General features: G+C 32.0%; 1 protein-coding gene across 1 annotated transcript; it reads left to right on the top strand.

The window, feature by feature from the left end:
* The first annotated feature begins 800 nt into the window (after positions 1-800).
* On the top strand, positions 801-14,669 carry LOC111707378 (uncharacterized). The gene is made up of 8 exons (XM_023480479.1): positions 801-859; positions 5,306-5,363; positions 7,643-7,691; positions 8,532-8,610; positions 9,590-9,627; positions 10,693-10,738; positions 12,163-12,247; positions 14,560-14,669. The coding sequence occupies exons 1-8, from the start codon at positions 803-805 to the stop codon at positions 14,667-14,669; spliced, it is 522 nt and encodes a 173-aa protein (XP_023336247.1). The 5' UTR covers positions 801-802.
* The last annotated feature ends 502 nt before the right edge of the window (positions 14,670-15,171 follow it).

Raw genomic sequence — 15,171 nt, 5'->3', positions numbered from 1 at the left:
AGGCAGGGTAGGTGGTCCTAGTTTATACTGACCCGATAGTACACCAACTAACCAGTAGGCAGGGCCAGGTGGTCCTAGTTTATACTGCCTCGATAGTACACCAACTATACAGTAGGCAGGGCTAGGTGGTCCTAGTAATAATTTTGTTTAAACGATTGCTAAAAAACGAACGAAATGAAAAAGGACCGACCATGCCCATCTCTAGACACTATTAATTATGTGTGTCTTTAGTTGACGTTAATTCAGTTTTATTGGATCCTTGGTTGAGGTTAATTACTTCCAACTATACTACGTTGTATGATTAGTTGCATGACCCAAACCAGTAAATTAAGGATTAAAATTTTCAATCATAGCTCCTCTTATACTAAAGCTTTTAAAGGGAGTGACCGGCAATGTATTGTATTTGAACTGAGAATGTAGTATTGTGGAGAAATTTTTTAGGAATCATTTGAGACATATAAAACGTTTAAATGATGTATTAGTACGGAGTTTGAGTGCAAAGTCGGTTTACAAAAACATTTATTTGGGTGGTTACGCTTTCAGAATCAATTTTTTAAAATTATTAAACCATTAAAATTATTACAAACATTTTGTTTGACGCACAATCTGTGAGTTTCAGATTTTCCTAAAATGTTAATCAAAATTTTGAAAACAATCATAAAATGTTTTCATTTTTAAATGCTTTTAATAGTTTGCATGTGTAGACTAAAATTTTAATGTTTGCATTAATTGCGTTATTGTGCATGCTGAAACCTATTTTAGAAAATAAATTTGTTGAGTTTTTTTCCTTCCCCAGATAAGAATGTATAAGACTAAGAACCCCCCAGGGGCTGGAAAGATTCCTGTCACATCCTGGCAGGTTACATTTCAAATATATTTCACATCCTGGCAGGTGACATTTTAAATATATTTCACATCCTGGCAGGTCACATTTTAAATATATTTCACATCCTGGCAGGTCACATTTTAAATATATTTCACATCCTGGCAGGTCACATTTTAAATATATTTCACATCCTGGCAGGTCACATTTTAAATATATTTCACATCCTGACAGGTCACATTTTAAATATATTTCACATCCTGACAGGTCACATTTTAAATATATTTCACATGACAAAAAAAGGAATTGAGTTTTTGCCACAAACTCTGCTTTTCTAATCTCTATATCTTTGTAACCCAATGCCGTAGACCTTAGATATTTCAAACTATTAATACTTATAGATAAAATAATCTAAGTTTGAAATATCACAGGTTTGCACCATAAGGTTGCAAAGATATTGGAATCAGAGGGTTTAAGTTTGTGGCAAAAATTCAATTCCTTTATTAATTTTCCCTAAAGAACTAAGGTTGATACAATTTTATCAACAATATCAAATCCATGTTGCACCAGCAGCAAATTATAAAGTAGTAAATTTTGAGAAACATTTTAAAAGAAATACATTGAAAAATCAAAACTCATGAAGTAATTAACGATTTTACCCCTATCACAACGGGGGGCCCCTCTTGTGGTAACGGAAAAACGGCTTTTTCAATATCATAATTATGAACAAATTTTGTAAAAAAAAAATTTTAATTGCATAGGGTAGGTTGGAGGACAGTCAACGGAGGGTTGGTGTTTTAAAAAATTCAAAAATGATCATTTTTGTCACTATTATCGTGAAATTTTGTGACTTTTAATGAATAGTTAATCTAAAGGATTTTTCTGTCAATTTTTTTTAATTCATAGGGTAGGGTACAGGGCGGTAAAAAAGTTCGGTCTGTGTAAAAAAAAATCTAAAATGGCCCTTAACTTTTTTGTGACTAAAGCTACAGATCTAAAAATTATATATTTAGAAATTCCTTAAAAAATGGATTTAGACACATGTGTCACGATTGGATATCTGTTTAAAAAAAATTACAATTATACCTTTTTTCGGCTTTTTTTCAACCTTCCCTAGAGCCAACTATCAGAATTATCTGTCTAATTTTTTTTCAATGAGCTGGCGTTGAAAAATTGGTCTATGATTATGCATTTTAATTCTATACCTATTCTCTAAGGCCTTTTTTTTAATGGGAGTGGCGTGGGACGCTCCCCCCTCCCCCCAGGCTATTCATAGATTCAGACCCCCCAGCCTTTATGGTTGACTGTCGCCCTGAAATTCGCCATTAAAAATCGTTTAAAATTTGTGTTTCTTTTTTGTTTAAATTGGTTCAAACCTTTATATCCAATGTACTGTATGTCAGTAGCTAGTCCATAGCTAAATTGCCATTTTCAATTTCAACTGTAACTCTCCGGTATGGTGAAGACGACATGAACAATCTATTCTAATTTATCTAGGGCTTCAGGGTACCGTGTGCTGTGAATGAACATGCCACTATATCAATTCACAATTCCTTGATAATTATTTAAAAATTAATCTTGATCCGAATATATATTATTGTATAATGTAATTTGCATCATTTTGCAAACTTTTTTTCATCAAAGAAGAATGCTAATATCATCAAAGATTTTCCTTTTATCGTATTTTTGAAAGACACTCTGCAAAGAGCATCTCTAGTATTTTTAAAAGAAAAATTTGAAAAGTCATTGTAAACATACACATATATATAAGCATTTTAAAATAAATTTCTATTTGTTTTTAATAAATATAAAAAAAAACAATCAGATTCAGAAGAAAAAAGGAGAAGGTAAACGTGAAGAAAAATTATCTAAATTCAAAATAATTTAAAATTTTTTTCTTTCTAAAACCAGTTTTTTGAATTGTCTCAAGTATAAAGATTTTAAGAAAAAAAGCTAAGAGCGACGAGTCAGTTTTAATAAGGGTTTAAAGAAAATGAATAAATTCAAATTACCTTTAATATATTTTTTTTCTTAAACCAGTATTGAATTGTTACAAAAACTAAATTCTTAGCTTTAAATTTGAAGAACAAGACTCGAATAGTTTTACTTTCTTCTAAATATAGTTTTAAAGAAAAACAACATTATTAATCAAAAACTGTTTCTTAATAATCAAAAAATTTAATCCTTATTAAAAAATGTCGAAATATGACACAATAAAGCCATGTATTTTTAAAGAGCTTGCGAAATGATGGAAAGATTCTTCTGATTTAATTTAAGAAAGGTGAAATTATGGCAGTTTAAAAATGAACCAGCGCTGAGACATTACTTACAATAAGCTGGTCTGCACATGTTATATAAAATTTCCGGGAATAGCTTAAACTAATCGTTGTTTAAATATTTACACTTGATGATTGTAATATCCATCACATGTAATATATAATATAATTATGTGTTTACATAACCATGAACTTAACATTAATTTAATTCACACATACTTTTAAAGTACACTTAAAAATTTACTAGAAAAAGTAAATTAGAAACATAGGGAGGGGAGGGGTGGGGAGTGTGTGATACCAGATCTCACTTCTCGTTAGCTTATTGAAGTTAAGCACACTTGTTCACAGCCAGTAACTGGATTGGTGTCCAGGCTGGTGTTCACGGGTTCGATTCCCGTACTCTACACAAACCTGTGGTTTTAAAAACATCTGAAGCCGACATCTGGTGTAGCAGTTATGATCACCTGACGGATGTAGGAGGACAGAGGGGCGGCTGCCAACAACTCTTGCAGCGAAAGGGTGCGTGCTTTCTACTCAACAAGAAGGAAGCTTGAAGTAGATTGATACAAGTGAATGATGAGGAAAGGTGTAAAAGCAGGGAGAGTCTATTGTTGCCCGCTATTGGTACCTGAAGGTATCGAATCAGGGCTTACAAATGATTGTAAGCGATGAGTGTGATGTTTCCTGTCTGTAAGGCACCCGGTCCTTATTCCTGTTTAGCAGAAGAATTCCTGCACTTTACTATTCTCAGGCCCAAGAAGCCCTTAGACAGCTGGAATCTTGTCAACCCTCTTCTCAGTTTAAATGAAGCGTGGATGGATGCATGTGCTGTCAGATTACAACCCTGGTAGATCAATTAAAACCCCTACAACACCAAACTTTCGCAATAGAAAAATTCCGAGATTTGATCGTAACATACCGATCATGTCCTAGGGACAAAAAAATCTATTAAAAAAGAAACATATAAAAATTTAAAAATTGTTAATCTATAATTTTCTAATCCTTATTTTTGAGCAAACTGGTGGGTTGCAAACTTTTCAAAATTCCAACTTTGGCAGAATTTATAGGCCTCCTCAATCCTGAAAGTTTTAGAGAAAAAACTTCAAACAAAATTTTAATTTAAGTTCCATGTACCATGATTAATAAAAAGTTATGGACAATTTTCGATATCCTACTCTATGCATAAACAAATTTTACCTACTCTGTGCATAAACAAATTTTCCTACTCTGTGCATAAACAATTTTTCCTACTCTGTGCATAAACAAATTTTTCCTACTCTGTGCATAAACAAATTTTCCTACTCTGTGCATAAACAAATTTTCCTACTCTGTGCATAAACAAATTTCGATTTCCTACTCTGTGCATAAACAAATTTTCCTACTTGTGCATAAACAAATTTTCCTACTCTGTGCATAAACAAATTTTCCTACTCTGTGCATAAACAAATTTTTTTTTCATGTATTCAAAATTTATGTAGAAGGTTGAACAAGTTCGATTGTTTGAGTGTGAGCTGTTTACAATTTATGTAGAAAAACATAGGGTGGTAAACGACCTCCCCTCCCCTCCCCCCCCAAAAAAAATAATGATTTCACTATTGGGATATTTTCATCTGGTAAAGATGGAGAGGTGGGTGTTTTACAACCCCCTCCCCCCCCCCAATGAATTTGCCCTTAGAGTTGAGATTGTAAAAATATGATACCTGTTCAGTATGCACTACCTCTAGTCAAACAATTCTAGGCCAGTGCATTAACCCTTTCCTGATTGGGCAGTATTTTATCTAAAAAAGATGGAGAGATGGCGTTTTACACCCCCCCCCCTCTACGATCTTGCCCTTATAGTTGAGATAGAAGAGGTGATGTCCTTAGTCATTCTGTTCAAGGCCAGTTCATTAAAAAAAATTAGACCTCGAATCTCTTATGGTTTGGGTGCTAGGGAGGTTTTTTAAAAAAAGTACATCGTAGAAATGTTGAAAAATAGTTATTTTTACTTTTAACAAATATTAACATGTGACACATGAATAAAAAGATCTTGATATTTAAACAACATTAAAATTATCCCAAAAATTTTAAATTTAATTGAATTAATAACGGTTTAAGTTGAATTACGCAACTACGCGAAATTGTCTGAGCTCTACACTATTTGGCATATTGCGTTTTTATTGCTTCTGGTTACAATAAAACGAAAACAAAAACAACTTTTTTTTAGGATTTCTGGACATCTACAAGCATCAATGGAATTGCCAATGCCGGAGGAGAATATTCAGGGAAAAACACTGAAAATTATTATAATAATAATAATAATAATAATAATAATAATAATAATAATAATAATAATAATAATAATAATAATGATAATAATAATAATAATATTTATAAAATGTGAACTGGATAGAAACACAAATTAATGCGACTGACATGACTTTGTGACCTCGTCCTCCTCTTGATTTTACGCAATCATATACTTATGTTGACAGCACCTGTTTTTTGGCGCGGGTGGGAAGGGGGTTGCTGTCAACATAAGTATATACGGAAAAGTATGAGAAATTTAAATTTAGTCGGTTTTATTAGTTATACATAACTTTTTTGTTTTCCTCATCAGCTCTTTAAGAATAGGCATCATGATTGAAAACATATATGATTTCTAATTTAGTCGAAATAGTGAGAGAAGAAATGCTTGGGTAAAAGATAATTCATAATTTTTAGATAAATCGATTAGTAATATAGTCATTTCAAGCCAATATTTGTTGTAGATCGACGGTAGATTTAGAAAGATTTATTTTAAATTCTTCTTTAAACCCCAAAATATTTTAGTTAGCTTTATTCGCACTGAAAACGTAAAGTGGTTTTAAAATAATTGGCTTTTAGCCCATCTTTAGTTTTTGAAGTTTTGAAATTTTGATCATTCATAAACCTTCCCTGGGGTCACGTGAGGTCCCACACAAAATTTGGGCCCGATCGGTTCAGCCGTTTTGATGTTTATTGGGTACAAACAGACAGACAAGCAAAGTATTTATACAGAAATCCCTATTTTACAGGAACAATGCTTTCAAGGATGGTAATCATAGATAAATAAATAAACATAGATAGCTTATGTACGCAAAATCACCAAGAATTGTACAGTACGGGAACTCATACTTCTAGGGGTCAAAGTGTACTTCAACGATAAGCGGGGTGGTTTGGTGTTTTAATGGATTTCATAATAGAGTGTAAAGTAACTTCGGGAATGAAACTGTTTGAACAACAATATTTCACTGAGCAATATATCATATCGACGAGAACTGAAGAAGGACATGAGAAGGACTAAACTAACTTAAATTTCTCTCTACAGAACTCATGTGCACCACAAGTACTCAATGCCATTAGAACAGCCAATGTTCACAACCGACCAAGTTAATCTATATAATAGGAATATCTTTAAAACATCTCTGTACATTTATATCTTTCAAGATGAAAAATGTCGTCTTATGCCACAATCTATCTTTATCTATGATGGTAATAGTAAAAATATAAATAGACGATTACCTTAGACATAGTTTTTGTACATTGCAACAATGGGATCCAACTCTGAGCTAAAAGTTTCAATTATTTGAAGAAAAAAGAAACTAATTGATTTGTTTAACTTTCTAAAGTTGGAAATTTTTTTTTCCAATTACAGCCAAAACAGGAATTAGAGGGCAAAGTTATCTTATTTTCTGTCAAAAGAATCATCCAGAGGCCGAATTTAAAGAATTTGAGCGCAGCTTAAAGTTGAGCCGCTGCTCAAATATGGTTGGTTTCACTTAAAATTGTATTCAATTTTTCAAGATTTTAGCCGGCGCTTAATTGAAACCAGCTCAAATTCATAAAACTCGGACACAGTTGGTTAAACGTTTTTCTCGCCAAAATCAAAAAATAAGAAAATACTAGGTCACAAAGTCGTAATAGGAATGCCGCAAAATTTGACATATTACAGTGATAACCAGAAAGCTCTGATATAGAAAGACGACTTTCAGTCTCAAGTTATGACAAAAGTCCAATAAGCAGGAGACACAGCAATTGTGCAGTGTTAATAATCTCATTTCCATTATTAGTAATTTAAGAAGTAAACTCTTAGTAAACTGTTTGCTTTGTAACAACCTCAAATACACTTAAGTATTGCTATAAAAGTCGTCTTACTATTTAAGAGTTATCTGGTTATCACTGTAGTTATGAAAATTAATTCTTTTGCTTTTATTCTGTTTTTTGTATATTATTCAACTTTTCCAGAAATACAAATAATAATCATTTTATCTTTATAAATAATTATTCTGAACTCGGCCATTGGTGGTTTTTTTTGGAACTATTTTATTAGTCAGTATATTTTTGGAACTATTTTATTAGTCAGTATATTTTTGGAACTATTTTATTAGTCAGTATATTTGGAACTAAATTATTAGTCAGTATATTTGGAACTATTTTATTAGTCAGTATATTTTTGGTACTATTTTATTAGTCAGTATATTTTGGTACTATTTTATTAGTCAGTATATTTGGTACTATTTTATTAGTCAGTATATTTTTCTAGCTCTTCGGAAATGTGTTTGGATGCTGATATTTGCTATTCTAGCAGCTCTGTAAGTTAAATATTTTGTTTAAAAATCTAACACAATCTTCGTAATTTTGAACAAAATCTTCGTAATTTTGAACAAAATCTTCGTCGTTTTGAACAAAATCTTCGTCATTTTGAACAAAAATTTCGGAATTTTGAACAAATCTTCGGAATTTTGTACAAATCTTCGGAATTTTGAACAAAATCTTCGGAATTTTGAACAAAATCTTCATAATCTTGAACAAAATCTTCGTCGTTTAGAACAAAATCTTCGTCATTTTGAACAAAATTTCGGAATTTTGAACAAAATCTTCGTCAATTGAAAAAAATCTTTGTTATTTTGAACAAAATCTTTGTTATTTTGAACAAAATAATTGTAATTTTGAACAAAATCTTCGTGATTTTGAACAAACATTTCGTCATTTTGAACAAAATCTTCGTCATTTTGAACAAAATCTTCGTCATTTTGAACAAAATCTTCGTCATTTTAAATAACATCTTCGTCAGTTTGAACAAAATCTACGTCATTTTGAACAAAATCTTCGCCATTTTGAACAAAATCTTCGTCATTTTGAACAAAACCTTCGTAATTTTGAACAAAATCTTCGTCTTTTTGAACAAAACCTTCGTCACTTTGAACAAATTTTTCGTCATTTTGAAAAAATTTCAGAAGTTTGAACAAAATCTTCATATTTTAAAAATGGTTTCGGTATAGTTGGATATATACAAACAAAATGTTCTTTTCTGCTAGAAATCAATCTTGAAGTCAAATTTGTTCTAAAATAATTCTATCTGCAAGATATCGATAGAACGAGGGACATTTTGTAATATGAGTGAACAATCTGTTTAATTCTGTTTACTGCAGGACAATTCACAATCTTGTCGGTTTCTACTTTAACCTCTACAGTTACAGTACACAAGTTCAAGTCAAATCTCAACCAGCGGTAATTATTCATTTAAACTTTTTTTATATTTTATTTATTAACACATAATTCATACACTTTGACTAAACAGTGACTTTAGAACTTTATATCTTTGAATATAGCTTGGGTTAACTGGAATTTTTCCTCTAAAATCAAACTACTCAACTTGGAATTTAGAACATTACCGGGGTTCTACTGAGTTCCACAATCAAAAATTGAGGTAAATTGGTCCAGCGGTTTATAACTTATGATCGGAGATTCAAACAGACAAACAGAAATTACTACTTTATATATTTTTATAGATACATATTTAGATCTCTGAAATACACTCTGCTCATTTCAGGAGAGAATAATGATTTCTCCCACTAAAATGTTTCTGCTTATTTTTTATAGATAAATTTGTTTATTTTCTAATTTTAAATCTTTTAATTGTGTTACTTTTTTACATATTTTATGATCATAACCCTCACTCTACAAGGTAACCTGAAACATTTAGTGTCTTGTTGTCATTTATAAATATGTTGGGTAAATATAATTTATCACATAAATGAAATGGCTGAATTGAAAATTGACTATTCTAATTTTTGTATTATCTGATAAAAGTAAAAACGGCTGAACCAATCAGGCCCAATTTTTTTGAGGGACCTTCCAGGAAAGGTTCATGAATGGTTAGAATAGAAAAAATTTGATTTAAAAAAATGTAAATTTCTAAAAAAAATTCTAAAATCAAATTTTTAATTTTTTAAATCCACAAAAAATCTAATTGTAAAGGAGTAAGAGTTAAAGGTTAAAATCGAAAATGGGCGCGAAGCGCCTTGGAAACCTAGTCATTTAAAAGTATGGATGGAAAATGTCTGTAAAACCCACTTTACAAAAATGTTTGGCCCAATCATTTAACATCCTTAGCTTTGTATTTTTATTTGTAATATTTGTTTCTAATATAAATTCAATTAGATGAACGCTCCCTTTAAAGAAACTTATAAAAATCTTTTTTTTTTAGGAGAATTTTCCGTCGGTAACGATCTGCAATCAAAACAGGAAAGGGTCCTATTCTATTTGGTATTGAAAATAGCAGAATTTTCATGCTCATTTGCTGCTACATTTTTACGAATATCACAATCATGACTAATTTTCACATGTTTTAACTGTTAATTGAGAATGTATTTTAAAATTAACACTAAACATCCGTGCAAAGAGGGGATAGGCCGATCACAAAACTTTATAATTTTTAGCGCAATTTAATTTTAATTATGATTTCTCTACTAAAGTTACTACTGCGATACAACATTTAGCAATTTACAGAATCAATCATTTTAAGCAGAAAAACGACAAAATCTTCCACAATATTTATCATATAAAGGTTTCAAAGGTACCATTGTGAATTTGGCAATCCATCTTTGCATAGAAGATACGCTAACAGTTCCTTTAAAATGAAAGTGATTAAACATTTTTTAAGCTTTTACAATTCAAGGATAAAATGATCTTAAGAAATTAAGCTAAAATGCCTTTTTAAATAAAAATGTTTTTTCTTCTTCTAAAGTTTGTACAATTCCAGGAGTTACATACAATAATAAATAACACAAAACTAAATAATCAGAAACAAAATTTTCCATCAATCTTGTTTGCAGATTCTGTGAGGAACATTGCTTACATTCCTTCCAGAAAATGCAGTACACTTTTTATCTAAACCAAGATGGGGAATGAAAGGAATTGAGTCTTTCTTCTTCTAATTCTAATTAGAAGAAGAAAGACTAATTCTTATTTTCTAAACTTTGCAATCTAATGTCGTCATCAGATTGCAAAGATGTAGGGAGTATAAAATTTGAATTTGTAACAAAAACTTAATTCCTTTTACTTTAATTTTAACGAAGAAACTGATTTCTTGCCTCCAACTCCAACTTCAAATCCTTATACTTTACCAGTTCAAACTTTTCATATTCCAATCATCTACTATTGAATAAAACAAAATTCAAATTTTGTAAAATCGGATCAAATTTTTTAAAAAATTATGTTGCCATTGTAAAAGTATAGCTAGAGTTTGAGGGGATTTATCAGTTTCTTACTCTTGTACATGTATTGTTGGACTTCATGTACACTGTACAGGATACGCTGCAGTATTCTAAAGGAGCTAGACGCAAACTGCACAGAGGTAATCGCAACCTTTATTTAACCCTTTCCTTCTTTTTCCTCTACTTACTCCCCCCCCCCTCAACATTGAAGAAGAAAACTAGACCACTTTCTTTAATAGTTTTGGTGCCACGGAGGTTTAAAAAAATGTCAAAAAATGTTGGAAAAATGTAAAATAATTTTGTTTGTTTTTGACAAATGTTTAGATGGGACACATGTTTAAACAGCTATTTTACAAAAGCTTTTCGAAATTTTTTTAGTTTTTAGTTTCGTAGCTTTAATAAACAATAAAGTTATGGGCTATATTATATATTTTTTACGGACAGGCCTTTTTACCGTCCTTTGCCCTACCATATAAATAATAAAAAATGCAAAAAATCCTTTAAATTACTTTTCCTTAAAAGTAAACAAATTTTAAGGTGTAAACAAACATAGTATTGGGGCAAAAAACTATAAGGGGGCCTCCCCCTCCATCCTGTTTAGGGTTAAGAATTAAATTAAGAAAGAAAACGACGATTATTTTGACAACGTTAAACTACAGTTTGTTTCTATTGTTACAAGATAATCCAGTTTGTAAGCTTAATTTTAAGTGACCCTACATACATAATACATACAGAATACATACGCAATGGTTGTGCGATTCACAACGGTACCCTTGAATTTCTTTATCGGATCAATAATGTGGGAGATATTGTCATTGTTGTGGGAAACCACAATTAAAATAATCAGTTTTTAAATTGTAAACATTCATATCTAATTCATACTAAACCAGACAAAGCTTTAAATGGCAATTTTGTGAATCAGGCATTGCCACTTGGATTAAAGCTTACAATCCCTTTAAGCTGTTTCTGGTTAAAGATATTGGATTTCACAATATTACCAGCAAACTGATCCGATTTATTTAAAATGTTTTGGATAATAATCCGGGTTTTTTAAAATGTTTTGGATAATAATCCGGGTTCTTTTAAATGTTTTGGATAATAATTTGGGTTCTTTAAATGTTTTGGATAATAATCCGGGTTCTTTAATTGTTTTGGATAATAATCCGGGTTCTTTAAAATATGTTGGATAATAATCCGGGTTCTTTAAAATGTTTTGGAAAATAATCCGGGTTCTTTTAAATGTTTTGGATAATAATCCGGGTTCTTTAAAATGTTACTCGAATAATGATGTATACGGGTTGTTTTACTGGACAACAATCAATTTTGTCCATAATTTTATCTGCTATTAATCAGGCTAAATTATCATGTTATCGCCTGTCATCAAGTATATTATTATGTTATAAGACAAAATCAGGTTGCATTTATTGCAGGCCGGATGGCAGAACCGAATTGCTTAAAATAATACCGGATGATGATCCGGCCGGTTATCAGTCAGATTGTTTAGAATGTTGCCGGATAATAATCCGGTTGGTTATCGGCCGGATGATTGATCCAGATTATTTAGAATGTTTCACGATGTCTGGATTTTGATTACACAAGCTTGGCCGGATTCATTCAAATTCTGTGCAGTGATCCTTTGCCACCAAATGGTAATTTTTTAAAAGTTTAAAATCTATGTTAATTTTCGAATAAGAAATTTCGTTAAGAAAACTTTCAGAATTTTTAAAATTTTATTGATTGATTTTTATCATATTAGTACCCCTAAAGAAGTGTCCCAATAAACATAGTAGGGATCGAGTGACGAATTTGACAATTGTCTTTTTTTTCTCTGCGTGTGCGATCACATTTCATCTTGCAGAAATTTTACAAATATTCATACAAGGTTTTGCAGAATAAAAACGGCCTTTTAATATTTACATATAATGTAGTCTAGAAGAGATGTATTATTATTGCCATTTTAGAAGTATTACAATGCTAATTTTTAACAAAGGCCTGTAAAAAACTGTTAAAAATGATAAATCATTAAAATCTTCTAGAAACTAAGAACCGAGTTAAGAATAAATATACCTCCTAGATGCATGCTAAGAATAAATCTACCTCCTAGATGCATGCTAAGAATAAATCTACCTCCTAGATGCATGCTAAGAATAAATCTACCTTGCAGGTTAAATTCATTAAATTCGGACACAAGAAAGGTTTCAAATAGATCGGGGGATATTTTCCACATATACAGTTACCCACAAGGGATGAGACTTTAGAGACAGTTCTACGGAATTTGTTGAGTCTGTTTTCTTACACTCAGGGTTCCTTATTGGCCTAAACTAACATATTTCAGTGCTTAATCATCTAGTACAGGGTGTCCCACGAAACATGACAGCTGTTAAATAGTTTTGAATGTCATCTTCCATACACTGTATTTGATATTAAAGGCGGTTTGCAGTTTATTTCGTTTAAACAATCTTTGGCTTTTAGAAGTACATTTATTGCTTCTAGATATAAATACATATTAAATAAAGAGTGTATAAAAGGAGAGGAATTTGAGAAGGTTTTCTCCGGTTCCAGAATCCGACACAACTCATTTTTGGATTTCATAATCCTCTTTAGGGCATTTCATCCTCTACAGGAGTCCCCCCTAAGTCTCGAGCATAGAGGAAGTCGAGACTGATACTTATCTCCTTGTAAGTGTTTACGGAAATGGAGTAGAAGGAGTTCTGGTGATGATTGATCATTATTCACAACTAGTTGTTTGTGAATTTCTGATCAGCCCCCTCCCCACGTCCTGGTCAACCTTAAGTAAGGCTGACCAGTGGCCATGTGAAGAGATCACTTGTAGTGAAGGCTAGGCGGGCATAGATTCAACCTGTAGAGAACTGGCGTCCAGAATATCTACGAGTAGGCTAAAGAAGGTAGCTGAGTTGCTTGATAGCTCCAGAAGTAGTTGTTCAAATGATTATCTCCGGGAGTAGCTGTGTAGCTGATTAGCTCCAGGAGTAGCTGTGTAGCTGATAAGCTTCAGAAGGGTTCAAGTTTGCTTATTAGCTCCAGGAGTAGCCGAAGTTTAGCTTATTAGCTCCAGGAGAAGCTGAAGTTTACTTATTACCTCCAGGAGTAGCCGAGGTTTAGCTTATTAGCTCCAGGAGTAGCTAAGGTTTAGTTTATTAGCTCCAGGAGTAGCCGAGGTTTAGCTTATTAGCTACAGGAGTAGCTGAGGTTTGGCTTTTTAGCTCCAGGAGTAGCTGAGGTTTAGCTTATTAGCTCCAGGAGTAGCTAAGGTTTAGCTTATTAGCTCCAAGAGAAGCTGAGGTTTAGCTTAATAGCTCCAGGAGTAGCTTAGGTTTATGCTTATTAGCTCCAAGAGTAGCTAATGTAGGTTGAAGAAATTGTGAATTTATGGAAGAGAAGTTTAGTCTTGATATTGTCATCCTCCTTCAATTCTTGCGCTGTTTCCGACCCGGAGGCTGTGTTTTCGGTCTGGGGTCACCACTTTAGAAGTACATTTATTGCTTCTAGATATAAAAATACATATTAAATAAAGAGTGTATAAAAGGGGAGGAAGTTGAGAAGGTCTTCTCTAGTTCCAGGGTCCGACACAACTGATTTACGGATTTCATAATCCTCTTTCGGGCATTTCATCCTCTAAAGACTCAAATATATTTTACTTTGAAGTTAACTCTACTATAATATGACGCTTATATGATATTTTTATTATTGTCTTTGGTATTAAACAACTTAACAAATTATGGAAGAAGGCATTCTACGTAAACTATTTTACCAAATGTTATGTTTCGTGGGAGACCCGTAAATCATCACAATACTCAATTGAATGGATCGAGAACCCAAAAATCAAACATCAAATCGTCATATTTTTCGAGTTTTTGTAGTCCTCATCGTCTCCTAGGGTCTCAACCTTGAGGGTGACCCTGTTTTAAGAACTAAAAGTCGTAGACGATATTACTTTCAGAGAATGATGGATCTGAACCAGGAATTACTTTCAGTACCCCTGATCCAATAAACCCCGGTCGGAGAAAGAGACAAACTCCTCCAATAAAGGTAAATTTCATTTGGCACTAAAAAAGTTCTGTGGAAAAAAGTCCTTGAAATAAAAAGTCCATTAAGAGACTTTATTTTTTGGACTTTTTTTTCTGGTTTCAGTATAATTTCATATTAAAAAGTCCCCACAAAAAGTTCTTTTACTTTGGAAAATGCATGGAAACAGCATGTTTACGACTATGGAAAACATGAGACTTGATATTAAAAACACCCGTTGGTAATTTCAATATGATTGCAGATGCAAAGAAGAAAAGTCCATTTCATTAAAATGTCTAAGACTTGACCTTATTTTCCCAAGATATATGACTTTTTTCTTTAGGACTTTAATTCCTGTGATCTTATTTCCTGAGATTTTATTGGCAGCCCCCATTTTATTTTAGGAAAAAAAGTTCCAGGAATCAAAAACTCAGGACTTTATTCCAGTGACATTTTGTCCTAGAGCTTTAGAAAATTGGGACTTTGTTTACCAAAGTTTTTATTTCCAGGTTTTTTCAGAGACTTTTTTCATGTGACTTCCTCACCC

Source organism: Eurytemora carolleeae, unplaced genomic scaffold, assembly GCF_000591075.1.
Source record: "Eurytemora carolleeae unplaced genomic scaffold, Eaff_2.0 scaffold781, whole genome shotgun sequence".
In the NCBI taxonomy this organism is placed as follows: domain Eukaryota; kingdom Metazoa; phylum Arthropoda; class Copepoda; order Calanoida; family Temoridae; genus Eurytemora; species Eurytemora carolleeae.
Note: the sequence above shows the minus strand (reverse complement) of the source record. Positions and strands in the feature narration are given on the sequence as shown.

Excerpts from the sequence above, each read along its gene's own strand:
- LOC111707378 (XM_023480479.1), top strand. The coding sequence starts at position 803 with ATGTATAAGACTAAGAACCCCCCAGGGGCTGGAAAGATTCCTGTCACA. Across the intron at positions 7,692-8,531 it reads TTTGCTATTCTAGCAGCTCT|GACAATTCACAATCTTGTCG; the intron begins GTAAGTTAAATA and ends TGTTTACTGCAG. Across the intron at positions 8,611-9,589 it reads AAGTCAAATCTCAACCAGCG|GAGAATTTTCCGTCGGTAAC; the intron begins GTAATTATTCAT and ends TTTTTTTTTTAG.